The 25,736-nt window shown below is 40.7% G+C and overlaps 2 protein-coding genes across 2 annotated transcripts in view; both read left to right on the plus strand.

Moving 5' to 3' along the window:
* LOC110369162 (dystonin-like) lies at positions 1 to 24,078 on the plus strand. The gene is made up of 9 exons (XM_036127516.1): positions 1 to 1,954; positions 2,897 to 2,949; positions 3,448 to 3,559; positions 21,306 to 21,362; positions 21,455 to 21,625; positions 22,055 to 22,221; positions 22,319 to 22,478; positions 22,645 to 22,729; positions 23,735 to 24,078. Exons 1-9 carry the CDS (start codon positions 1,844 to 1,846, stop codon positions 24,076 to 24,078), a joined length of 1,260 nt encoding a protein of 419 aa, XP_035983409.1. The 5' UTR covers positions 1 to 1,843.
* macf1b (microtubule actin crosslinking factor 1b) overlaps positions 23,859 to 25,736 on the plus strand; it is a 24,652-nt gene continuing 22,774 nt past the window's right edge. Inside the window, exon 1 of the mRNA XM_036129916.1 lies at positions 23,859 to 23,979. The gene's annotated coding sequence lies outside the window, so the exon portion shown is untranslated. The remainder of the gene's footprint in view (positions 23,980 to 25,736) is intronic.

Below are 25,736 nucleotides of genomic sequence, written 5' to 3' on the forward strand. Positions count from 1 at the left end.
TGATGTTTTTAGCATGTGATATCACTTGATAGCTTTTTCCTCTCAGCTATCAAACTGTGAAACCTGCACTATATATACACATCTTTCCAATAAGCCTTGTTGGTTCAATGCATCGCAGAGCTGGTAGTTTTGTCCAAACGAGAGCTACAAATCAGGAAACAAAAAGAACCCTGCTGCATTTATGAAAAACAAAAACAGAATAAACCAGCTCCAAAGGAACAAACAATGCTCAGATTTCCAAGACTTCCCTACATCAAATTTACATGATAAATGAACGATTTATATTTTGAAACCCCTATTTCTCCGTTGTGGACCTGTGAATCAGCTCTTTCCTCATGCTTGTATGATTTGTCTCAATGCAGAGTCAGCCTGAGACATAAACAGAGTATGCATCTGCTTTAGGCCCCCGGCTAGCCTAATGGCTTCAAGAGCACATCAAGTCACACAGCAATGATTGGAAGGTCTACAAATCAAATTCTAAACACAGCTAATTAAATCTTCAGTCAGTTAACTCTGTTGACAAAGTCCTAGTGAAATGTTGTAGAAGTAGTAATTTCTGCTTTTGTTATGCTCAAAATAGGTTCAGATTCCATGCAGTAATTTTCAGTTTTAGAATGTAACTTGTAACCCTAAATTAAGCTCTGTCATTATTTCAGAGGCCTCATCAAACACAACTGCCAGAGCAAATGGCTAAATGAGACAGATAAATCTGATCTGTTTTGCAGAGCAACTTGGGGAAAAAATAATCACGTTTGCTTTTGTTGCATCTGTTTCTAGAACACCTTCCTCTGCAAGCTGATAATTGCTTAATAGATGAAAATGCAAACATCTACTTTGTATACAAGGAGCACTTAACATTTAAAAACTTCACAATGTAAATGTCACATAACTGTTTCCTGGCATGCAGTCAGTTTAAGACATTGTTAAACCGACAATGCAGGATGTAAAAAGCAATCAAACGTGGATGATGCAATACGTTGTGCTGCTTCTAGGTGATGGTATTAACTGGAAGATGACTAATCAGTCAATAATGTGCTGAAAAATGTCCATTGAAGGTGGAGATGAAGACAATATATGTCTCCAGCTTAAAACCAGAAACACTGCATGTGTGCAAGTGTTAAATGGGTAAAGAGAGGGTCAGCACATGACCAGAACTGATAAAATCCCTCTAAAAGTGATGGAATTATAGGATTTATAATGACCACAGTGATATACAAGTCACAGGATAGCTTCTCTCTTCTTAAAGGTGTTCTGAGAATTGATTTATTTAGTAACAATCCAAAGAGTGGCTTTGATATTTTTGGATTGAAATACTATTGTATCTCTCCACAGGTTAAAGGACATTCAGATGACTTGTAAAGTACAGCCTTAGAAAAAACCTGAATGTTAAGTTATGGGACTGATAATTAAGGGTTACACCTCAATAAACTGTAGCAGAAGCGTTTTATTGATATAATTGCAGTTTAGCTTGGGAGCTTGCCAATGACATGCCAGTTAAACTGGAAGGCCGCAGATGACCACATGGGGGCATTGTTAGTCTGACTCAAATACTCATTTTAAGGCTAGCAGCCTAATTAGGTGTAATGGATCTAACCTGATCCTTACTGTACTGTTGATATGAACATGAGCTCACAAACGACTACCTGCATTTTTAATGATAATATTCAGACGGTTTTAAAATGGTGTACTTTTTACATTTGAGGTAAATTCCCAATTTTAGTCAATGAATGTATAGTGGCCATTCCCCTGAAGAAATAATCAGGGTTTACAAAATGCACGTAAACTAAGTGTCTTGGATGCAAACAAATTGTGGTCTCTTTGCCAACATCAGCCTCCTAGTTTGATGGAGGAGCCTGTCGCCAGAAGCAACGGAGAATTTACCTCACTGAATTCTTCTCTCAGCTCCCTTGACAACTCTGATGCTGCCATTTCCCTCCCTACAGCTACCAGGGAGGTAAGAGAGCAAGCATATCACCACCCACGTCAGCATACCCTGGACAGGTCACCAGATCATAACGGGGCTAAAAAGAAGCATAGTTTAAATGTCTTGTTTTATATAAATCTCAAAAGTGTGGGGTGCATTAGTTTTAGCCACCGGTTCTCACACACTGAGATAAAACCTAATGCATACTGTTGCCTTCAGAAGTCACCATATATAGTTAATAGAGTCAACCTGTGTGTAATATAATCTCTGTAAAAACGTAGATGTTCTGAGAAGGCCTCAGAGGTTTAATAAAGAGAATTAGTCAACAAACACGAATAATGATATGGCACAGTTGCTAATCTACCAAGACATGGCTGACCTCCTAAACTGGTCAGCTGAAGACTCCAGCAACACTCGAAATACTAGTAAACAATTATATCACCGACACGTCTCAACTTCCAGCCTTCATCGCGGTAAATCGATTGTTGCTGGAGTCTTCACCTCACCAGAACTTTGTCCCCCTCCATGCATATTGGGAGTCAGTGTAGTTGCGCCTGAAACCTTTGGATCTCTATGCCTAGCTAAGCTGACAGGCTGAGAAAGGAGAGCATTAGAGAAGACAAGAGGCCCACAGTGACTCTGGAGGAGCTACTGAGAGCCACAGCTCAGGTGCGAAGAGAAGTAGTTCAAAAATTGCAGCGTTTGGATGTTTTATACTGGTAGAGACAGAATACAAAGACTTATTGGCGTGAATGCAATAAAAAGTGGTTTTATAAAGTATTAACTGGGCAATGGTGGAGGGGTGAGGGTGAACAGAAATGCAGGGCCCGTTTCAGGATCCATCGGTTTTCTTCCAATTCACCACTATGCCCTGCTTTTTGCCTGTCCATAACATACAATTCCAATAAAAAAAAAAATAGGTTTGTGGTAACACCTTTACAGGGAACTGTACTTTCCCATTGTTTGTTTCAGGATGAGGGAATTGCTTTGACTGGATCAACAACATCACAGGATCCAAATACCCGGTATGCTCTTCCAAGATACCATCTTGTCATCCTCTCTGCTCGATACAGTTAAAAGGTCACTTAAGTTCAGAAAAAAACGGAAGAACCATTTAGCTTCATGAGACACACCTGGCAATTCTCCACCAGAGTGTATAGCTGCTCACTATAAGTGGCCACCCACAGAGAGATTCAACAGAACCCGCAGCCTCTGATGACTGCTGATTGGATCTGTTTTGTAGATTATGTCAGCATTTGCCAGAGACACTGCAAGAGCCATAAAGTAGAGAGGAGGCCACGTTTCTTCAAATTCACAATTTATAAAGCAAACAGGACACATACGTGTATCATGTTTAAGCAAATACAGGGAACTTAGACTCTGCTGTCTAAAACAGGGGTCAATTAAGATATTGATTTTCAAAATAAATACATTTGTGATGATTTATGACCCTTTGAAAAAAATCACATTTTCGAAACATTGAAACGGTTATTCCTTTGTTTACTCTGTGTTTCCTGTTTCAGGAGGGAAGCAGAGGATTTGAGCCAATGGCAGTGTGAGTTCAGGGGTCAGATCAGAGCAGTAAGGCAATGGCTCAGCAGCATGGAGAAGATGCTGCCTACTCTAGACCCCAGGGTCAGTTAAGTCTACGGTGACTGTGGTTGTTTCCTTCTCTTTCTCTTTCATCACATACTTATTTTTTATGTCATACCTGAAAGTGTAGGTTGATCATTAGTATATTTAATTGCCATTTATGTGCCCTTGGAAGTCCTGCCGTGTTTCTCTGCATACACATCCTGTTTCATGAAAGGGACATATTCACATGTTTTCTAGTTTTCTATTTTCGTTGTGTTTCTGTTTGTAGCTCATGATGGGTAGATTCTGTATAATGTCCACAAGCTAAGAAATATGTAAAAGGCAGCTGAGATGCAGCCAAAAGTTACTGAAAAGTGACGACACAATGCCAAACTTGGGCATCAAAAAATTCTCTTGTTCGAATTTCAGTTCATAAAGCAAAAATGTATCTGGTCAGCTATTAACTAAGGAGGAAGTAGATTCCATATCTAACAAACTGGCATATAGAGCGATTTAAACGTGCTCTGTTCACAGATCAGTCGTCCTATAATTCACCACAGTGGTGAACGACTGCTTGTAACAAAAAAAATTAACTCTAAGGTCCTGCCAACATGTAGGTATATGTAATTTATATTCTGATTGGGATCAGTATTGTTCTTCTGTTGTACCGATGTATCCAGGAGACTCCACTTAACAACTGTCATCAGAACAGCCTAAATTACATTTAGCAAGTCATGGAGAGGTTGCAGAAGTCTCCGTTTTTTTACACACATTGAGTCTGTGGTTTACTCGTGAAGGTGTAATCACTCTACCTTAATGTAGCGGTAAAAGAAAATATTTTGAGGACAGTCTCATTGCTCAGTCTCACTGTCTGCACTGAGTTTTCTACTATGCATATTGCTCTGTCCTTAAACTGTCAGAGGACACATAAAAAGTACCAACTGCTGTAAAACAAACCTTTTCTTACATGATAAGCATAATACACACAAACAACTGCTGCAGTCCCCTCATAGTCAGTCTATTTATTACATGATTTGGGTTTTTTGTTGCTTTGTTTTGGACTTTTCCAGACTTGTCAATAATCAGTTCTGTCACCTCTCAGCCACAAAAACCTTCCAATTAGCTCAGTCATCTGCCCAGACCGTTTCCACCTGCTGCCACCAATCAGTGCTTACTCTGCTCACCTGTTCCCTCGCCTTCATGTACCTGCCTCACTCACCCACTCACTGCCTGATCGTCTCATCACCTCGCAGGTCTCTGCTGCTGTGCTACTTTCAGTTCTTGTATACTCAGTCTGGTTCTGCCAGCAACTCCTGCTCTGTCAGCATAGAACATTTTCAATAAACTATTTTTAACATAACTCTGTGTTTGGCTGAACTTTGGGTTCACCAGCAGCATATGTTACAGTTTACTCCCTGCTCGAGCTAAATATCCCTGCCTTGGCATAGACTATGTCCTCACCCCTTAGCCTAGGGTTGTACCTTCCCTTAAATCCTAAATCCCAATTGTCTAAAAGTCTGGGGGCATAAAGAATTCCCAACAGGGAAGCTGTCCTCTTTACGTGTTTTCGTCTATGGAGATCATCCCTGTTTGGGATGGATGATCTGAAATCGATGATCTGAAGTGCTTGCTGCATTTATTTTCTGTTTTACAATGGTGAAAAAATGGGCCCTTTTTTAAAGGTTATCAAAATCCCTTATCCACTTTTAGAAACCCTCCAACAGCTGATTATTTTTTTGTTTCATATTTTCAACATATTTAGGTTTTCCACCACAAAAACACCATGCCGATTTATATTTTTGCTGACCTCCCTGTTTATATTAGTCTCACAGCTCTACAAGATACATTTATATGCTTTATTCTCCCGCTGGGGAGCATTTCAAACTGATAATACATTAGAGTTGGTAAATGAGAAACCATTCTTATGTGTATTTATGATTAACTTCTGCCCTGCTTTTGGCTTGCAGTGTACTGTCTTCTAATTTAGCTCAAAAACCTGAAAGAACTTGTAAAAAGTAAAGAAACTTTTTTACAGCTATTGATTTATCAACGGTGTTCCACCTAAGGATCTGTGTGTTGATAATACCAAAAGCAAATTACTGTGTTGCCATCTGACAGGATCACAAACACTGGTTTTGACATATCAGTACTGCCATTCCTGAATTTCCCAACTGTGGGACAATAAAGGAAAGCATAAGAGTAAAATGACACTAGGAAGCTAAGCCATTGACCTTGAGCAGAGCTGGCCTCAGTGAGAACATGTTATCTGTCTGCTGAAACAGAGGACGTGGAGGTTTCTGTAACACTCAGGAGAGTTCCATGGTGGTCCTCCTCCACTCCTGCAGGGAGACTTCTTTGGGCCACAGGGGGGAAAGGGACTGAGGAATCAGGCTCCATTGTGCCTGGCCCGGACAGCCAGGCTAGAGAAGTGCCTGGCACTGGAGGCCCTCTGCACACATGATCGAGCACACTGAAAGGACATCAGACGCAGATGAGAGAAAGGAGCGAGAGGGTACAAAAAAGGCAGGATCTTTTCAGTGAAACTGCTCAGATCTGACTATGTAGGTATTTATTGGACGCAAACACAGTCAGGTCACAATTATTTATGACCGGTGTTTGCAGAGACTTGTCACAGCTGGCTGCGGTCATTATGTTGTTGGAATGGGTAAACACCTCAGACAATGACAACACCGTATTTGATGGTGCGACGATATAGCTGTAGTTACTGGAAATAGATTTAAAACTCAAAACATTTCAGTGAGAAGGTTGCAGAAATTACATTATTGTATCAAATCTACTGGTTTTATGGGCTTACCAAAATACACAAAGAAGGAAAACAACTCAGGCCTAACATCAACAGCATAAACTTAACAATACTTAACAATACTTAACAATACCTGCTTGTATTTTAGCACTACATAGAATGCTGGTATCTTTGCATGTCACTTCCCTTTTCACCTGCTTACCCAGATTGAATGGAGGGGATAAAATCCACAAAATGACTTCATCAAGATGTAGACCTCAAAAACAGGATCAACCTCTGCCTGTCCACCATTCCTTCAAGTATGACGGCAATTTTTGTAGACAGAAGCATCACCGATGGCCAATCTCTATATGGAGGAAGTGGAAAGGAAACCGTTTAACTCCTTCAAGTGGATACCAAGGAAGTAGAAACGTTCACCAGACATGTTAACTGTGGACAATCACATCAGGTTCACCAGTGAGGACAGCAACCTGTGGATATCAGAGGCAATTCAATCAAATCATACAGACAGATTGGTTAAAATGTTTCCATCTAAGAAAACCCAGCAGATTGCATCGAATCATTGATGCCAGCATTGTGTTTCTCACTTAGCAGCAGTCCTTCATACCGAGCACAAATGTAGCAATAGGGGAGAGGTTTGCTCCCCTTTAAGAAGAAGAAACCTCCACCAGAACCAGGCTCAGTATGAACGGCCTTTTGCCAAGACAGACTTTATGAGCAGAGAGCAGACACAAAAAGAGCACAGCAGCCCTGGGGTACTTTACTGAAGGAGTACTTCTGTGTAATAGAAAAGTTAACGGTTGGTTGCAAAAGTAGTTCCTGAAGCGGCTTCATCCAGGAGAGAGACACAGCCAAGCAGAGTAACCCTGAGCCAACATCATCCATGGGAGAAGACGAGGTTGCCAGCAGCAGCAGCAGCTCAGCCAATATCCACCGTCAGGACGGTGTCACCTGGAGGTGTGCACTTACACCTCAAGGGTAAGGGACACTCTTTTGAGGGGCTAAACTGTAAATGTTCTTGACAGAGAAGATATAGGCTTAGAGTGAAGGAAGCCATTTACATGAGAAAAAAACAACAACTCTAAACATATGAGGAGGCCTCTGATTTCAGCTTTCAAAAACATATAATTCAGCATTGAGCCTGATGCAGTTTCAAACCAATTCACACCTTCTTGCATGTGACCAAACATATCTAACGACGACGTATTGCTAGGGGAGGTACAGCCTTTGATCGAGCTTGAGCTCCTTTCAGCAGGGCAACTCTGCGAAAGCATCCCACTGCTCCCCCGGGTGCCCTGAGTCTTACTACAGAAAGACAGGCCGGCACACAGCCGCTGCCTTGTACTGCATGCAGTGTACAGATGGACACTTCAGAGACAAAACTTAATATCTTTCAGTGTAAAACAAGAGAAATCCTCGATAAAATCATGCATCTGAAACAGCGCGTCTGTGTACAGGAAGCTGAAGTGTCCTTTTTCTTTTCCTTCTTTCCCTCAGTCATGGTTCACAGTTTGAAAATAATAAAATTATATTTCTGTTGACCCACTCTTTGCATTGTGGTCCTTAATATTAATCGATCTTCAGTTATTCTGGACTTCCTTCCCATTTCTCCATGCCTCTTGGCCAGTCACTGAAAAGAGGTTCACTTAAAACTCCAATCGAGTCAGCTCGTTTTGGCCCTACTCCTCAGCAGGCTTGGAGGAACCTAGGCTGGCCCTGAAAAAAAAAAACTGCTCCTTAAACACTTGAAAGTGAGCAGACAAGCGGGTGGAACTGGGCCTTTACTTATGTTATGCAAGTGTCCTCAGTCCATCATCTGAAAATGGATGGCATAGCTGCAAACCTGCCAAGACGTGGCCGTCAACCTAAATTGACCAACTTGATACGGAGAGCATTCATCTGAAATCCATGGCAACTCTGGAGGAGCTGAAAAGATGCATAGCCCAGGTTGGAGTCTGTTGACTGGACAAATGTCTTTGTAGTGCAGTGTAACAAAACTCATTTGTAGACTGGAATCATACAGTGATGATATATTTTAGGATTTTAGGCTTTATTATGACCAAAATAAAAATAAAAACTCAGCTTCACGTTAAAACTAATTTTTATTTGGTTTGATGTGGTGTGCATAAACTGATGTCTGCGTCCATTAAACTTATAATGAAGACAGTGATTGACGACTTTCTCTGTGAAACATGAGCATTTGTTTTCTTTTTTGTTACTGTGGGAAAAATTCTGTTACTTGTTAGATTTTTCTACAGTGCAGATGGGTTTATTTGGAGGGAATAATTGCGAATTCGACTTTAGTAACATTAGTATTAAACTCTTGTGACCTCTTAAACTACAGGAAGCTGTCTCAGGAAGTGTTTTTTTTATTATTCAAAAATCCTTTTCAATATAGAATCTTCTTCGCGGTTGTCTTAATTTCCTTGGAAACTGATCGAAAACGCAACGGTACGTGGTGTTGCAATATACAAATGTTGCGGAGAGTTTTGGTCAGACCCACTGTGAGACTGTGTGAAATAAAGGGGTGTCTTTTTATCTGTACCATGCCTTTATCGTGCTGCATCCAACCACAGACCTTTGTCATGGTAATGCAATGAGTCTGCTGCACTGCTGGTCGCAGTCTGAGCCAGAGGGACTCGTTAGTTTGCATGAATGACGACATCCCTCGGCAGCCCCCCAATCCACAGACCCTGCTGCAATACACAGGAGAATCGCACACCTGCTTCCTCAGACGAGGCGGCACTGGCACATGTTCCACTGTCTTCACACAAACTGGGAGATAAATGTGAAATCAGAACTGCAATATGTTAAAACACAACAAGACAAGCCCCTAAAATCTTTCACAACTTCTTAGCTGACTACTTACCAAACTTCAACAAGGTCAGAAAGTCTCTAACCCGTCAAGGATGTTAAATTCAGATGTGCAGATGGTGTAGAGATCTCAACTGATCATTCTAATAGCTGTAAAAACATAAATCTTACCAATACCACAAAACTACCTTTCTAGAGCGATATAGAGGTAAATATTGGGTGTGATTAAAACCGTCATTTAGCATAATAACTATTTTGAAGGATTGTTATAGTTTGAGGTTTCCTCACAGAGCAGAGATAGCGGATACCTAAAATAAACTGGAAAGCTCTGGTTCAAAATGATGCCTCAAATATGCATTCATATGTAACGTGTTACACCACCTTGCAAACACATATATTCCTCTTCAAACTTTTTGCATATTTTTTACATTACGAAACATGCTTTACTGTATTTATGTGTGATTTTCTCTCACAGACTGATGCAAAATAGAGGATAATTGTGAAGTCAAATGAAAATGTGTCACGGTTTTCATTTATTTTACACAAATACAAACAGCAGGAAGATCATGGATAGATTTGTGGGGAAGTTTAAATCAGGGTTAGGTAATAAAACAGTACTCCACGCTTTGAACTTCTCATCGAGCACTGTTCAATGCATCATCTAAAAAAATCAGAGTATGGCACACCTGCACACCTACCAATACAAGGCTGTTCATCTAAACAGCCTTGATCAGGCAAGGAGAACAGCTGTGAGGCCCGTCGCAACTCTGGGTGAAGCAGCCCAGCTGAGAGAATCTGTTGGTGGAGCAACCATTAGTTTTACAAATCTGACCTCCATGGAAGACTAGCAAGAAAAAACTTTGTTGAAAGGAAGAAAAGGAGTTTTATGCGAAGTGAAACATGGTGGTGGCAGCATCATTCTCTGTAGGGATGGTTTGTTCAGCAGGGAAATGCAAGCAGGAAAACTTCACTAAACTTACAGCCACAGTTAAAATGGAATGATTTAGATCAAATCATATATGTCTTAGAATGGTCTAGTCAAAGCCTAGACATGAACGCAATTGAGTGTATGGAAAGACTTGACAATTGTAGTTCATGGATGCTTTACATCCAGTCCAACTGAACTTCAGCTACTTTACAAAGAACAATGGCCAAAAGTCTTTGGTGTACAAAACCAATAGAGGGAAAACCCAAAGGACCAAAACTTGTTGTTCAAAGTATTCAATGAGAGGAGTGAAGACAAAGGCATGCCACACTTTTCAGATCGATTTTTGTCAGCTGTTTTGAAATCCCCATTTTGTCACTGGACAATTACTTAGTACTTTGTGTTGGTTTGTCACAGGAAATCCATTGGCATTTTGAATGTTGAATGTTTTCAGTGGTCCTAACGCTCTTGCAATGCATCGCGTGCGGAGGCGACTGCATCTCCTTTCTTTTTACGGTGTGGTAGAATGATATTGTCGACAAGTAAAAATGAATTTCCACGACAAGTTCATTTCATTCTCTGTCTACCTGCTCGCCCTGCTGATGAGGTTCAGCATAGAGACCCTTTGTGTTTTACACACCGAGCCTATGGCTGATGCTGCATCCTGAATGAGCCTTGTAAACACAACTTACAAACACATCCTGGGTGAGGGGTGAGAAATCGCATCCTTTTATCCTGTCGTTTCTGTCTTTGACAGCTAACAAACACTATTGCTGCTCTCTGACACGGTGTCAAACCTTTATGGAGCAGGGCTTTGTTTTTACTGCTGTGAATCAACCAGACAAATGAGTGACCAATTGTATTCTGGTGACAGGAAAGTAAATTTAGTTTTTTCTGACTCAGGATGGGATTAAATTCTCACCCATTTTTTTTTTTTTTTTAGCTATAATGGATGGGGCCTACTTTTTATTGCCCATGTCTGGTTGTTCTTGGTAGAAAAACAAAAGACTTGTGGCTTTAAGTCCTTTTTTTTGTTTTGGATGAGTTGAATATATTGCAGAGCTGATGATTTATATTAAACTTCTCTATCCTCGCCTAGCTAAACCCTCCTTTCGTCGACGACTGTAATTTCCAGTATCCGGGCAGCAAAGAAGGCCCAGAGGAACCCAGTGGGGAAGCCCATCAGCCTTTCATTCACTCTTCAGGGAGGCAACCTCTCTCGGTGATAAATGACAGTGTGCTTGCTGAATGGTGCCTCTGATTTGACCCTAAAAAGGGAACCCCCTCTTCTTTCATTACTCCTGAAGAGGGCTAATTACCATGTTCTGTGGAGGAGTCGCTGAGGTCTTATTTAATCTGAAGGTAGCACAGAGCGCAAGATAGCAGGGGAGGGGGAAGCAAGGCCGTAAAATTAATCTTTTCCCTCCAGCCGTTGGTACACGTGATCTGTGATCAGATTTTTGTTTCCCAGTGGACACTAATTTGGAATCAAATGAATTGGGAAGCTTACTTTCAGCACACAGACGCGTGTGTGTCCCAACACCGTGTGACTTTCCAAAGCCTGTTCAAGAGAAAATGTAATTATTTAATGAAGTACCAGTCTTAACCTCCACCAGCATATCAGACACATTTCACCCATATTTCTGACATCTCTTTAGTTTTTTTCTATGCATCTACTGTGAAAAGTTGAGAACAGATTTTTTTTTTTGCAACAAATTCGGTTGGAGCAGAGGGGCCTAAAGGATGCCTAAAACAGAGACCATGTGTCTTGGTTTTACAGCAACGTTTTCCTGGCAAAGTACTGCTTCACCAATGCCAGCTTCCCTCAGATAAAGAATGAGTAAACGGGGAACGTTGGCCTAAATTTCCCACTAAATGGCTGCAGACATGAGCCCCCACACCCAAAGAAACTCCTCTGAGTGAGTGCCATCATCTTCCAGAGCTCATCTGAGCTTTTTAGCTAAATGTTTTCACTGATGCACATTGCAAACATCTTTACACCACTTGAACCTGTTCACATCTCGTTGTTCACATCTCGTCCTGTTACACCAAAGAGCTAAGTGTATTTCATTGAAAGTAACGAGACGGCTTTAAAAATAAATAAAATATTAAGCAGAGCAAGAATAATTAAAACCAAGAAATTCAACACATAGACACCGGGCATCACCATGAAGAGACCAGTCTTACAGTGAAACACGGTGGTGGAAGTATTATGCTTTGGTGGTGCCGCTTTTAGGACAGTTTTACTAATAATTTGAATAACATGAAAATACATTTTAACTATCAAAGGGCTCAACACCACTTTTACTGTTCCTGCTTGGAACGTGTGAGGTAAAAAAGTGGTTGAGATTAGGCTTGAAAAAAAAAAACTGAATTTGAAGATTTGTTTACATTAAAAGGGACCACAGAAAACAATGGAATCATATATATAAAAAGTATATTAATATTTTCTTTTAGTGGATTCCAGGTCAGTGACTCTTGCTTTTACAGGTAATGTTAGGGGCAATCTACGGCATTTCTTTTGAATATGCGATTTTAAGTATACGTGATTAAACAAACTCATTAGCTCATTAATTATTGTTGAACTAGTTTTTGACATAATAAAGTTGGCAAACTATATACTTTGTTTACCATAGCACTAAATCAGATTGCATCTAGGACCTATGCTGCAAACAACACCCTTTTATGAACACCGTAGTTCTCACAGGTCAAATCACTTGACTCTCCAGAGTAATCCTATTCTATTATGACACTCTGATAGGCCACTTTAATTTGTAACTGTCTGGCTTAAATCACCTTCATTTTCAAAGTCACAATGTAATTGCTAAGTATTGCTTGACAATGATGGCATTAGCAGTATCTAGTTCTTGATTCTCGATTCTTAATTCTTATTTGGTCAAATGAACAGAATTCTCACTGTAGCCTTCCAGCTGGTAGCAGGAGTGTACATATTTTTATCTTGCTAAAAAATGCATCAGCCTCTCAGGAAAGTTGTACAGCTGCTTTGTTCACTGGTGCGAATTGTTTAACTCTTGTTGAAGCAGTAGCATGCTGTATGAGATTCTGTTCTCATACAGCAGAGCTGCGTTGTGATACTATGACCCAAACCGCTTGAATCAGGGCTCTACGGCCAACTCTAGCTGAAAACAAAACATGTTTGCATTGACAGGCTGAAACACATGGTTGAGCATACGTAACCGAGCAGGCCCTTTACATTAAAGCAAGTGGTATTGATTGTGAATTACACAAGGAGTTACGTAGACACGCACAAAGGAGTGAAATCAGGGAGGCGCGGGTTGCAAAAACGTGAGGTCTTGTCTGGTAGCCTTGGCTGGGGAACAAAACCCAAAAACTGTAAGATAGAAAATGCAACTTGTGGAAGTTTATATAAAGCAATTTGAGTTTCTGCATGCCAGTGCGTGTTTTCTGCACAGACTGAAAAAAAGTGTCCATTGTTTGAGTGCACACAGTCTGTGAATGGGTGAATTAAATGGTTGACTGGAGATAGAAAGAGGAAGGAATAAATAAGATAAGATAAGTCGTCTGTGTGCATCTTTATATTGTGGTACTAAGCACTGCAACAACAGAGATTGATTTCTATTGATTCCTACAAATTTATGATAAAGTAGAATGAAAAGAGACTCGAAAAACAAACTGGCATGCCAAGGTGGTTTAAGTGTTTGTGTACAATCTACTTAGAGCATGACATTTATAAGGCAAATATTGTTACTCTTTAACTGGGCACGAGAGAGTTTCCCCACGGGGGTCCTTCCTTTGGTCTGCTATGCCAACTGCATAGAAAGTACTGATTATCGTCTCATTCTCTCGTTTTGGTGCTAGCTTCCAGCCCTTTTCTTTAAAAAGGCTTCGTTTGCGATGGCTGGAAGTAAGTTGAAAAGTAATTTGAGATGTTTTACTGTAATTAGTCATCGTTTGTTGCTGCTGTGGAGACCGGCTGCTGAAGCGGCTCTGAATGGGGGCTACAAGGCGGCAGGGGGATGAATTCACGACCGGGTGCACTGGGTGGGTGTGGGTCCCCTTTTTTTTTTTTTTTTTTTTTTGTAGCCTGCACTTCTCTCGCTCACCATCCAGAGAGGGAAAGGGTTGAAGCAGCTGTCACTTAACATGTGAATGTTTTGAGGGCGGCGCGGGGGTCCTTAGAAAACTCTTTTTCTTTTTTTTTTTCTTGCCCCCCTCCAACCCCATTTTTCAAGCTGAAGCAGCATGGAGATTCTGAGCCTTAGTCAGACACAGAGGAGGGGCTTTGTAGGATGGGAAGGGAAGGTGGTGGTGGGGGAGTTTAGGGGGGGAAAAAAAGCCCGAGCAAGGTAAAGAGGGCACTTTGCCGCCTAACCGCCTGGTACAGGAGCAACCTGAGCAGCAGCTCTGGGTGAGAATGCAACCACTGTGGCGACGGGTACAATCTAACCTCTTTGTAAAAAGCTGCTTTTGGCCCGGGACCTGTGGGAGTTCAGCTGAGCCGTTGGAATACATTGTCTTCATCTGGGTGCCCTATCCCCATCGCCGGCTTTAACGGGGAAGGAATTCCTCTATCGCAGCTCCCACAACAAAGAAGAAAAGGGAGAGGAGCAGAGCTGGTGGGAGGAGAAGTGAAGTGAAGGGAGGGGAGGGGAGGGGAGGGGTGCACGGAGAGGGGAGAAGAGGACATTGTTTGTCTGTGACTGTGGGCAACGGTAAAGCATGAGTTATTGGGGCATGTGTGAGTGTGTGTTTAGAAAGTGTTTGCATGTGTGCGTGGTTTAATGAGTGGACCCGACCGATTGTGTATTGGTGGGAGCATGCATGTGTACATGTTTGAGGAAGCTTCAGTTTGGGATGTTGGAGCTCGGAGGCCGTTCAAAGGATGCTCAAACAAAGCCGTTTTCTTTTTTTTCTTTCTCACCCTTTTGAATGGGGACTGAGGGCTAGCCGGATTCCTTGACTCATACTGTTGTGCTCTGCTCTGCTCTGGGGTAAGTGTAATTCACGTGGGTTTCTAACCGCCAAAACTGCCAAAATGTCCCCAGGACTGGCCCAGAGAGAGAGACTGCTCCAGGCTATGTTGCTCCGTTAAACTAAGCAAATGGCTTTACTCAGAGGTTCATTTAAGCCGCATTCAAAATGTCATCTGTAGATAAAATTTTCCACTAGTACATGTGTTTGACTGGATCATTCTAATGTGAGTATTTTCATTTAATTCCGTTTGATTATTATTTTTTTGCTTAAGATTCAACAGTTTGTCTGTTTTGTTTTGTCATTAAGTATTGTTCCTTTAATGAAGGTTTCATTTTGCCAACAAACCTGCAAGCACATATTTTATTTTAAAGATCTGAAATTCCGTTTTTTACAGTGCTGTTAGAATAGAGCACCTGACCTTGCCCTTTTATATATATCCACCTTTAATGTTATGAGTCTCATGGGCAAATGCACAGCTGCCATGTTTGATTAGGGACCACTCCAGTGATTACTACTTCAAGACCTCCCTTAAGAGAAACCAACAGGCAGCTGTGAGACAACATGATAAGGCTTTCTACTGTCGTGATTGATAATTATTGTTCTGCTGCTGATGGTGAATCCCACTATATATGTTATTTGAACCATAAGCAGGGATACATTAGAAACATCTAAGTGATTTGGGAGGATACGGTTTTCCATTTGTGTCTTATTTCCCCATATTGTGTATTATAGGAGAAATAAGCACAACACTAAATCGCAGTTCATTCAATTTACATTATTTTCAAACTAATCAAGTTATACGTTGGAGAAACCTTTATAATATGGCCCTAACCTAGTTAATTCCTTAATGGACTGCGGTCATAAATCACAGCTAACGGCAGAGAAAGCACTGGTTAGGTTTAAGAGCCATATTACAGTAGGTTAAGTGATGGAATGGTTTCGTCATTTACCATAAGGTCAAACCTCTAAAAGGGTTATCGGTTTACGTCTTTCTTTTTCGAACATCATTATCGTGAAAGTGAGAAACCTTTCAGAATCAGGCTTGAGGCTTAATGAGGCAGTTCCTCTAGTTTTCTTTGATTTAGACAAATGTAGGTCATGGTGTTGTTACTGGATAGTCCTTATTGTGATTGCACAAAAAAAAAGCTTCCACCTTCCTCTTAGCATCTCTATAGCTCTTTTTATTTCACGATGTACAGTATAGAGGGAAATACAGATTAATGCACATTTATTTTTAATTGCGTCCCAGTGTTTGTCACATAATTAAACAGTTTATTGCATCTTTATATATATACATATATATATATATTGTGTGATCACCATAAAGTAAAGGGAGTAATTTAGCACACGACCACACATGTGGTGCTGTAACCAGAAACGGCACGCCCCTTCTGTTGAATTGGTAACCCATGTGGACACTGCCTCAGATACACTGCTCTCCTCAGGAGACTGCTGGGTAGGGATCTGAGCTAACCAAGTAATCATTGATCTTGAGGCTGAGGCTTTTGTCTGGGCACCACTCTGATCCGAACGTGTTGTTCCCCTGTGGACGACAGGAGAGCATCATCTGCTCAGCAGAGACACATAATGCAGGCAATTACTAATGCTTATTGAGTCATCATATCAAAGTAGGTCATCTTAAAGTCTAGCCTTGCAAAATGCATATTAACGTGTTTAAATTATTAAAAAATCTATTAGGTATAAATGTCATTTGGTCGGATTCTGTCGTAGTAAATGTCAGCACAATTTCTTTATTCTCAGATACAAAAGATCTGCAGATTCAGCATGATTTAATTTCCCCGCAAGGTAAGGCATGGCAGGCAAGGCAGCTTTATTTACATAGTGCCATTCATACACAAGGTGATTCAATTTGCATTACAGTGAAATAAAGAAACAGAGGTGGAGACAACTTCTTTTAAAACAAGCAGGTGATTTGAAAAATAATAAAATTAAAGCCTCACATTAAAAGAGAGACATGTTAAGATATAAATGGCTAAAACAAATACACCAACTTATTGCTACAATAATCTTTGGCCTTTACAGTAAAGGTTCAATAAACTATGTTTGTAAACCTGAGTTAATGTAGAACTGTTTCTGACCGCTGATCATTTCATAGACCTTTGCCAAGATTTTAAAGTCAATCCTTAAGCAGGAAGCCAGTGCAGTGATTTTAAGATTTGTGTGATAGGATCCATTAACCCAGTGTTGGTTAGCCAGCAGCATTTGGTTTGAGCTGCAGCTGCCTGATAAAACCAGTAAAGACACCTTTACAATAATCTAATCTAATCTAAACCATACATTTTCTATGTCCAGTTTTGACAGAAAGCTCTTTAAGGTAAAGTTTTTTTAAGGTGATAGTTGGCTGCTTTATAAGTAGCTGTTACATGATTATTGAAATTTTAATCTGAGTTCATAATACCTAGGTGTGTTGCATGCTCTCATTCTTTAGCCTCTCTGCTATTCTAACCTCCCACTTTTGTGAGGTTAGAATAGCAGAATGACATTTAAACTGGTAGCTAAATTACATATAAACCAATCCAGTACTTTCAGACAAACCAGCCCGCTTTTTCAGTCGGTATGTTAAGATCAATTGTATATAATGCTGCAAGACTAAGACATAACTTTAAGATGGATTTTTAGAAATAGCCGATTTAAATCCTTTAACACTGCGGTCTCAGTGCTGTAGTATGGTCAAAAAACTGACTGGAAAGCATTGGGGAGAATATGGTGTTTGGTTACGTTTAACAAGTCATGCCTTTTCAAAGATCTTTACCAAAAAGAGTAGGTGAGGTGTCAGTCTGTGATTACTTACATCGAGGGATCCAGCATGACATTGCATGTATCTATGCGGCACTGCAGAACTCAGAAATATATCTTTCTCAATAATCTTCAAAGCTAATGTTCCAATTTCCTTTTAGCTGACCCCTTACCCTTAACCCCCAACTAGATCATTAGTCACCAGGTATGTCTTCAGTTGACCAATGTAATTTGGATTTGAGACATGTAACCTCATCTCAGAGGGAGGAACTTGTTTAAACAGAAGCCCTCCCTGTGGTCTCCTGGTGGGCTCACCTCAGACTGTCTGTGTCAAAATAATCACAGCTTTAACCTTTGAACTCCCTCAAAACAATAAAGGCACTGAGGTGGGGGGACAGCAAGCAGTGGTTGAAACAGAGTGTTTTGAGGAATTATCCAAATATTAGCCAAATTGGGAGCTGGTTTGACCATTCTAGCAATACTACCATTGTGTAGCAAATCGTAACTGTACTCGATCATTTATCCATCGCTTCCCATAAAGAAAGGAGGCAATATTTGTATGGCTGTCATATTCCGCCAGATCCCGACGGGGTTTCCCAGGATCGATCCAAGTAGCGTTACAGAAAGCGCTGGCTGGTTGCCACTGGTTTGTCTGTGCCAGGCTCAGCACTGGGATCATCCACAAGCCTGTCACATTGATTCTCAAGCCAAGAATTTCAGTTGTTGGTGGGCGATATCTGGGAGAATGTCTATAGAGTAAAGACGAAAGAGCAGGGGAAATGAAGGCCAAGAAGCATTTTTAGTTCTCTCCGGACTTTCTGAAGTAATCAAAAAATATATTGTGAATGCGATGAGAGACTAATGTTGACCTGCAAGAAACGTTTTCTAAAGGTATGGGTCATAGCAATAAGCTGACGATTTCCAAAAAGGCATTTTTTCATGGAAGAGTACTTTATTTACTTTGCAGTTTGTGTGTGATTGTTAGGGGGTGGTGGTGGTGTGGGGTATACTGCCATGAAAAAAAATATTTGTTGTGATATGGCACTATCTAAATAAACTGAGCTGAATTAAAAATAACTGAACTGAAGTGTGGAGTGCATTTGTTTTTATGCTGATTCGATGACATCCAGTGCCACCAGTTGTCTGGAGAGGGATTACCTTCCAGAGATGTTCAAAGCAGGGTTTAGGGTATAAAACAATATCCCAAAGCTTTGAACATGTCCACAGATTAAAGAGTATGGCATGTTAACCGTCTAAGACTATGCCTAAACATGAAGACCAGGCAGGAAGAAAATGAATCAGAGGAGCAACCAGTGGCTCAATGGGAAGAATTGTTGTTGCCCTGTAACTGAAAAATCGTTGGCTGGATTGTAGCTTCCTCCTGTCACATGTAAATGTGCTCCTGGACAAGGCACATATCCCTAAGTTGCCTGCATGTTGCCTGTATGTTGGTGTCTATATGTGTGCTTCTTTTAGTGTCACTGAGTGATTTTTGCCATAGTGTAAAAGCCGTTTGAGTGGGCTGTATGATTAAAAAAAAAAAAACACGTCTTCAGTCCATTCGCCGTAACATTTATGGAAGATTGTAAAGAAGAAATCCGTTAGAATCTAGTCTGTCACAAGGCAGATCAGGGACATATGTAATTTTTTTTGCTACATGCAAAACTAATAAATAAATAACAGCCTATAACTGTGAAAACACCTCCTTCACAATAAAGTACAGATGTAGGTTTTTTTTCAGCATGAACAGGGAAGCTGGTTGGAGTTGGTGGATTTGTGGAAGAAGTTAAATACACTGTGATCTTTAAAAAAAAAAAAAAAAAAACATTAGAGGCTAAGGTGGATGTTTACATTACAGCAGGACAATGACCAGTTACATACAGCTTTACTATCCGTAAAAAGGATAGTTTCATGTGAAGCATCTTCGTGTCTTAGAATAGCCCAGTCAAATTCCAGATCTCATATTACAAAAAACAACATTTATTATTTTTGCCATGTCCACATTGAAAGTCTTAAAATAACATCTGTATTTTTACACACTCCTAGAAGTTGTTTTTAGCCATTCTGAAGCGTTTACTGTGCAGAAATGTTGTTGGTGCCCTGTCAATAAAAGAGTTCTGTCACTGCACGGGACAGACAATAATATTTTTCTATTCTATTTTACAAGGGATTTGTGGCAATATCTATTATTCCCAAATTATCTCCACACAATTTGACTGAGCTTGAGCTGTTTAAAAAAAAAAAGAATACTCAAACATTTCGAGAGAGTCTGACCTGCAGGTACTACAACAGTGCGATTTTAGCTACTACAAGTTCAAAACTGGTAGAGACATACCCCAGCTGATTCATGTCTGTTATACCAGCAAAAGATGATCCACAAAGCATCGGCTCAGGGAGACTGAATCATATAACCTTTTTTATAGTATTTTTTGTACAAAAGATCAAAAACATGTTCTTTTACTTCAACTTCACAATTTTTAACCGCTTTGTTTTTTGTTTTTTTCACATAAAATCCTAACGAAAAAAACACTGGAGCTGGAAATTGTAACATGACTGAATGTGACAATGTTTGATGGGCTATGAATGCTTTTGCGAAGCATTGTTTGTATAGAATGACCAATTCTGAGCCCCCTTATTTTATTTTAGGTAGCTGAGGGATCATCTGCATGAATGGCCAAGGGGCCTGACTTCACCTATTACCTGACTAGCCTGTGGGCTGAAGGATTATGGGTAATCTCATCAGCCGGCCCAGTTGTCTGGGCCAGAAATCCAAGCATGTTAGGACTGACGAAGGCTTCTTAAAGGAGTGTTACCAACGACGAAAGGGCTGGCAACCCACCGAACAAGATGGGGTGGCCAAAAAGGAGGAGGATCCCAGGGACAAACTCACAGAGGACGGAATCAAGGAAAATGAATCGGAAAAGGAAAATGAGGCCCAAGAATTTTACAATAAGAGGGACGAAGGCTCTCAAACACCTATCTCAGACAAACCCATCCAAAGCTCGCCTGCTTCTACAATCAGAAGCAGCAGTACCCTGGAAAATGCCTGGCACAGCAGCCCATCGTCAATCAAAACGTCCCGAAATGGAACACTAACGAGGAGGACGTTGCCTCCAGAGTTTGCTAGATCTCCCCTTGCCCACGCGGACATGGGTGCTGCAGAAAGGAGAGCCAGCTTCCAGAGGAGAGACTCCAGAGAAGGAAGCCCCTGGTCCTGGAAGACTCTTGCATCTCGCGAGGTGACAGAAGTTACCGAGGTGACAGAGACAACTGTGACAGAGATTGTGGAGGTGACAGAGTATCCGCCAGGAGATAAAGGAGGGAACCCCATAGTCACCAGAACCGTTAGAGTCCTGAACGGTGTAGCAGAAGAGCTTGCTGAGGTTGAAACACTGATTTTCAGTCTTGACAACTCCCATCTGTCCATTATTTCAGCCTTTCCTTTCTTTTCATCAACCTTTCATCATCCCTAATTTCTTACTGTCATCTCTGTATTTAAAGCAACAATGTGTCTTTGCCACAATATGATTCAGCTTCAGTTTCAACATTTTATATATTGAACCATCGCATACACTCTCTTTATTTTGCAGCTCCAGAGTGATGGACAGCAAAGTTCAGACCAAGATTCTGGTTTGGACAGGTGGAGGGTATGTTTTTACACTTTTAGATTGTCAACTATTGAGTTCTACATGATTTAAAATCAACCCGAACTATACTATAATCAAATGTGTTCTCTTAGGGAACTAAAGCTCCGCTGGCACTCAAGGATGTCTCCACAAATTCGGAAATGTTTCTTCAGAACCTGGAAGCTTTGGTTACATGGGTCAGTGAGATAGAGGAGCTCACAGCCAATCAGAAACCTCCATCCTCAGAGGTCAAAGTGGTGAAGGCACAACTTCAAGAACAGAAGGTTTGATATTCAGTCAATCAATAAATTAGAACCGGCAGAAAGAAATTGAAAGACTAGAGTATGGAAGGTACCAAGGTTATGACAAATGGCATTCAAGGGTTTCCTCTGTGAGATAACCTATGTTCTGTTTAGTGGTGAAGGGGTGGTGTTCTAACCAACAATAAGCTTCAGTTGGTCTTTGTGAACGTGTCTGTGGGCTATGAGGAAGATGTCCTCTTTAAATGAGATGAAACCGGTTCAGGACAATGTGAGCTGGAAACATGAGACAGGTCTTCCTGCATCTAACAGCAAGGGCGTTAATAACAAGTGTAGGGTTTGACAAACGTTAACCCCTGCTGTCTCTTCTTACACATTAAAGAGCAAATACAGTATAGCATCTGCACATAAACATTGTAATTTTTTGATCGTGGACATTTTGTGGTGTTATAGCTCCTGCTGCGCCTCCTGACAGACCGAAGGCGTAGTATGGTTTCTGTAATGGTTGAAGGTCCTCGGCTGGTGGAGGCCCACCCAGGAGAAGAGTGGGACCAGGCAAAGGTCAAGCTGGCCACTCTTCAGCAGAAGTGGGAGGCCCTGCAGATGGTGGCAGAAAAAAGGTCACACACTTGTAGTGGTAACGTGTCACTTCATTTCAGAAGACTTGGTGCATGGTTCTACACAAATCGTACTGATTAATGATCAACCCATTGGTAGGAGGGAATGTCTGGAGCTCATTCTGCCCAAAGCCAAGCAGTTCCAGGAAGGAGTAGACAGCCTGCAGCAGTGGTTCATTTCTGTAGAGCAGACACTGGCTGAGCTGAGGAACGCAGAGAGAATGATGCTGCATCTGTCGGACGCAACAGATAAGGCCAAGGTGAGTGAGCTACCTCGTACTGTGATTAGCCGTAATGCTATCATTGGTCTACCTGTCAGGGGTCATAGGTTTATGGCTGATGACAGTGGAGAGGTGTACAGCATTACAATTATGTGTTTTTAGTACAAAAATATTACTAACTTGAAAAATATCAATTGTTTTTTAGGCTGTTGTTGAAGAGATTCAAGTCCAAATGGCTGAACTTGGAAAAGTAAAGATGTCGGGTCAAACTTTAATGAAAGCCGTTTCAGGTAATGTTTATTAGATTTAATCTCTGGGAGTAAATGTTTTGAAGAAACTTTGACAATGCTGAAAAATCCATCCGTCCGTGTCGTGTTCCACTGATCCGCGATTCGGTTGCAGGGGTAACATGTCCCCTGAGACAGTCTTCAGTTGCTTCAATGGGCATCCAGGTTGTTCCCTGGCCAGAAGGGATGTAGTCCATGCAGGAAGTTCACAGTCCTCTTGGCATCTCTTAATAGTAGGAAATGGCCAGAAATCTTCAAACGGGAGGCATCTAGGAGGTTTTCTTATCACATACCTAATTCACTTTTAACTTATTTGTATATGGAGAAGTATTGTCCCTAATCCCTATTCCTCCCAGATGAATACTCTCTTCACTTTATCTATATCTATGGATGCAGGTCCATTCTGCTTTATATAAAAACACACACATATATATATATATATATATATATATATATATATATATATATATATATATATATATATATATATATATATATATATAGTCATGGACAGTAACAATCTAAAGGATGGCATTTATATTACATCTAAATGATGTTGAAAGGGTTCAAAAGCCTCAAAGTGGGCCTAGAAATTATGTCCTAAACCATTATACTAAATCCACCATTGTAGCTTGAGTTTCAGGTTCTGACAGGAATGGTCTCCACTGTTGTGTTCTGTTGCTGTTCCCCATTTGTTGCATGGGTTGATATGCCATGCATTCAGAGATGGTATAACAAGTCACTCTTATTTCCCTTCTTGTCCAATTTGATGCTTGGCTTGAACCCAAGAAAATTGTCCCCATGATGTTTAGATATCTAAATGTATTGAGTTGCTACCATTTGATTGGCTGACATGCTACCTAACAAGCAACTCAGTGCACAAAGTGTGTAGCTAATAAATATGAAACAGTTTTATATTCTCAAAAAAATGACAATCACAAATATTAGGTGAGCTATGCAATTTTTATTTGCATTTACCTATATTTTGTGATTAAACTCTAATTTCAGTGGAGGAAGCCCAACAGGTCCAGGAGAAGATGGATGCTCTGCATATTCGTTGTTCGGTGTTAAACCTGAGCAGTATGGACGTGCTGCAGAGGCTGGAGCAGGCCTTGGAAGCCTCCAGCCGCTGCACTTCAAGCCAGGAGGACCTCCATCTGTGGCTGGGACGCATCGAGAGGGAACTGTTGGGAGCAGCAGGAGCACCAACGCAAGTGGGAGATGCAGGACTTTGTGCAGCTGAAAAACAGAGGGTAAGCTTTCCACGCTACACTAAGATCAAACTGTACCAAGGGTTTGGATACATGAACACCCTACCTGTGATTCACAGTCGTTTCCATGCAAACTTCTAAGTTAATGAGTGTGGGAAATAGTTTATAGGGCTCAAGTGTAACAAAAAAGATTTAGGTGAACAAGCACCAACAAGCACCAAAAAGCACTCATGCAATTTTCAAATTCGTAGTTTCAAATAAACCTTATTTGTCTATAGTCTTTGGGAGAAGTTTAAGCAGCAGGATAAACCAAGGATAAAGACAGAATGCTAAGATAAAAAAAAATCACAGGCATTTTTGGTTCAAAATTTATAAATCCCATTGCTGATATGGTTAACCCAGGCCTCAACTGATCTGGCATGTCAGCTATTTTTGGTGATAGGGTATATTTGTTATGGGTCCGGCAGTGAAAGACATGGTAGTGCACAACCTCCATTTATTGGTTTACTGTGTTTATGTGATAAATATATTCAACAAACAAAATTAATAGGTTGTAGGCCCCTCAATTATTTCTAGAATGGCTACACTCTTGAATTTCCATTGGATCTTATGGCAATTATTTATTTTTCAGTAATATTTTTTCTTACCAAGGACTTGATTAGACTGTTAAACCATCCATCCATCCACCCATTCTTTTTCTAACACGCCTATCCCTTGTGGGGTCACCATGGTGCCTATCTCCATCTGTCAATGGGTGAGAGGCGGGGTACACCCTGGACAGGTCGCCAGTCTATAGCAGGGCAGAATGTTAAACCACCACACACAAATAATATTACAATATATTAATATCCTTTAATTACCCAATGTGCGAAAATGCAAGTGTATCAACAGCTGAGTGGCAGGTAAGTGGCAGTGTGCAGATAACGATAAGCACACAAAAAGTGCTCATTGCACTCTAATAGACCTCAGTCTACTCAGCAGGTAGACTCTGCTCTGACCCTTCCTGTAAAGAGCAACTCCAGTTCAGTTCATTGTTCAGGTGAACACCCAGATATTTATAAGAATCCACTATCTGAATGCAGTGAGGGTGATAAACTGGAACAGTGCTAGCACAGTTCCCTGTGGGGCCCCCGTACTGCAGACCAGCTGGTCAAAGACAGCACTCTGTCCTCACATACTGTGGGTGGCCACTCTAGAAGTGGAGTATCCACTAGGAAATAAAGCTTGGCAAAATTGCCAAGTTAACACACAGAATTGGAAATGCACACGCTACACATTAAACGTTGGATAATGCTTCAGAAGCTTGGCTAGCATGACAGCTCACAGGCTTGCAAAACAATATCATATATATATTAACTTTGCAGTTTGACTTTTCTGACTCAGCAGAAAAGCTTAAAAAACAAATATTTCTGTACACATCAGTGGCAACGGTGCTAATCTCACTTAAGCTAAATTAGCACCACAAGCAAGCTGGCATTACCTGAGGTAAAATGTGTTCCCACGGTACCTTTATTGTTTTCTTCTGGCCAAATGATATATTGATTTAATTTAATATACATTGGATTATTTACCAGATAGTTCCCTGAAACCTTATTCTACATTTGTGTTTGTTTATCATTTAGGATATTACTGCAAGGAATATTGTAAAGTAGGGTTCCCCTCAATTAATTAGCTTAGTTTTAATTTTTAGAGTGAATAAACATATCATTAACATGCTGTTTAGAAATGCTAATCATGTCATGAGACATGATGACCAGATGTGCTCAATTGGATTCAGGTCTGGGGATCTGGTGGCCAAG

This window comes from Fundulus heteroclitus, chromosome 3 (genome assembly GCF_011125445.2).
Source record: "Fundulus heteroclitus isolate FHET01 chromosome 3, MU-UCD_Fhet_4.1, whole genome shotgun sequence".
In the NCBI taxonomy this organism is placed as follows: domain Eukaryota; kingdom Metazoa; phylum Chordata; class Actinopteri; order Cyprinodontiformes; family Fundulidae; genus Fundulus; species Fundulus heteroclitus.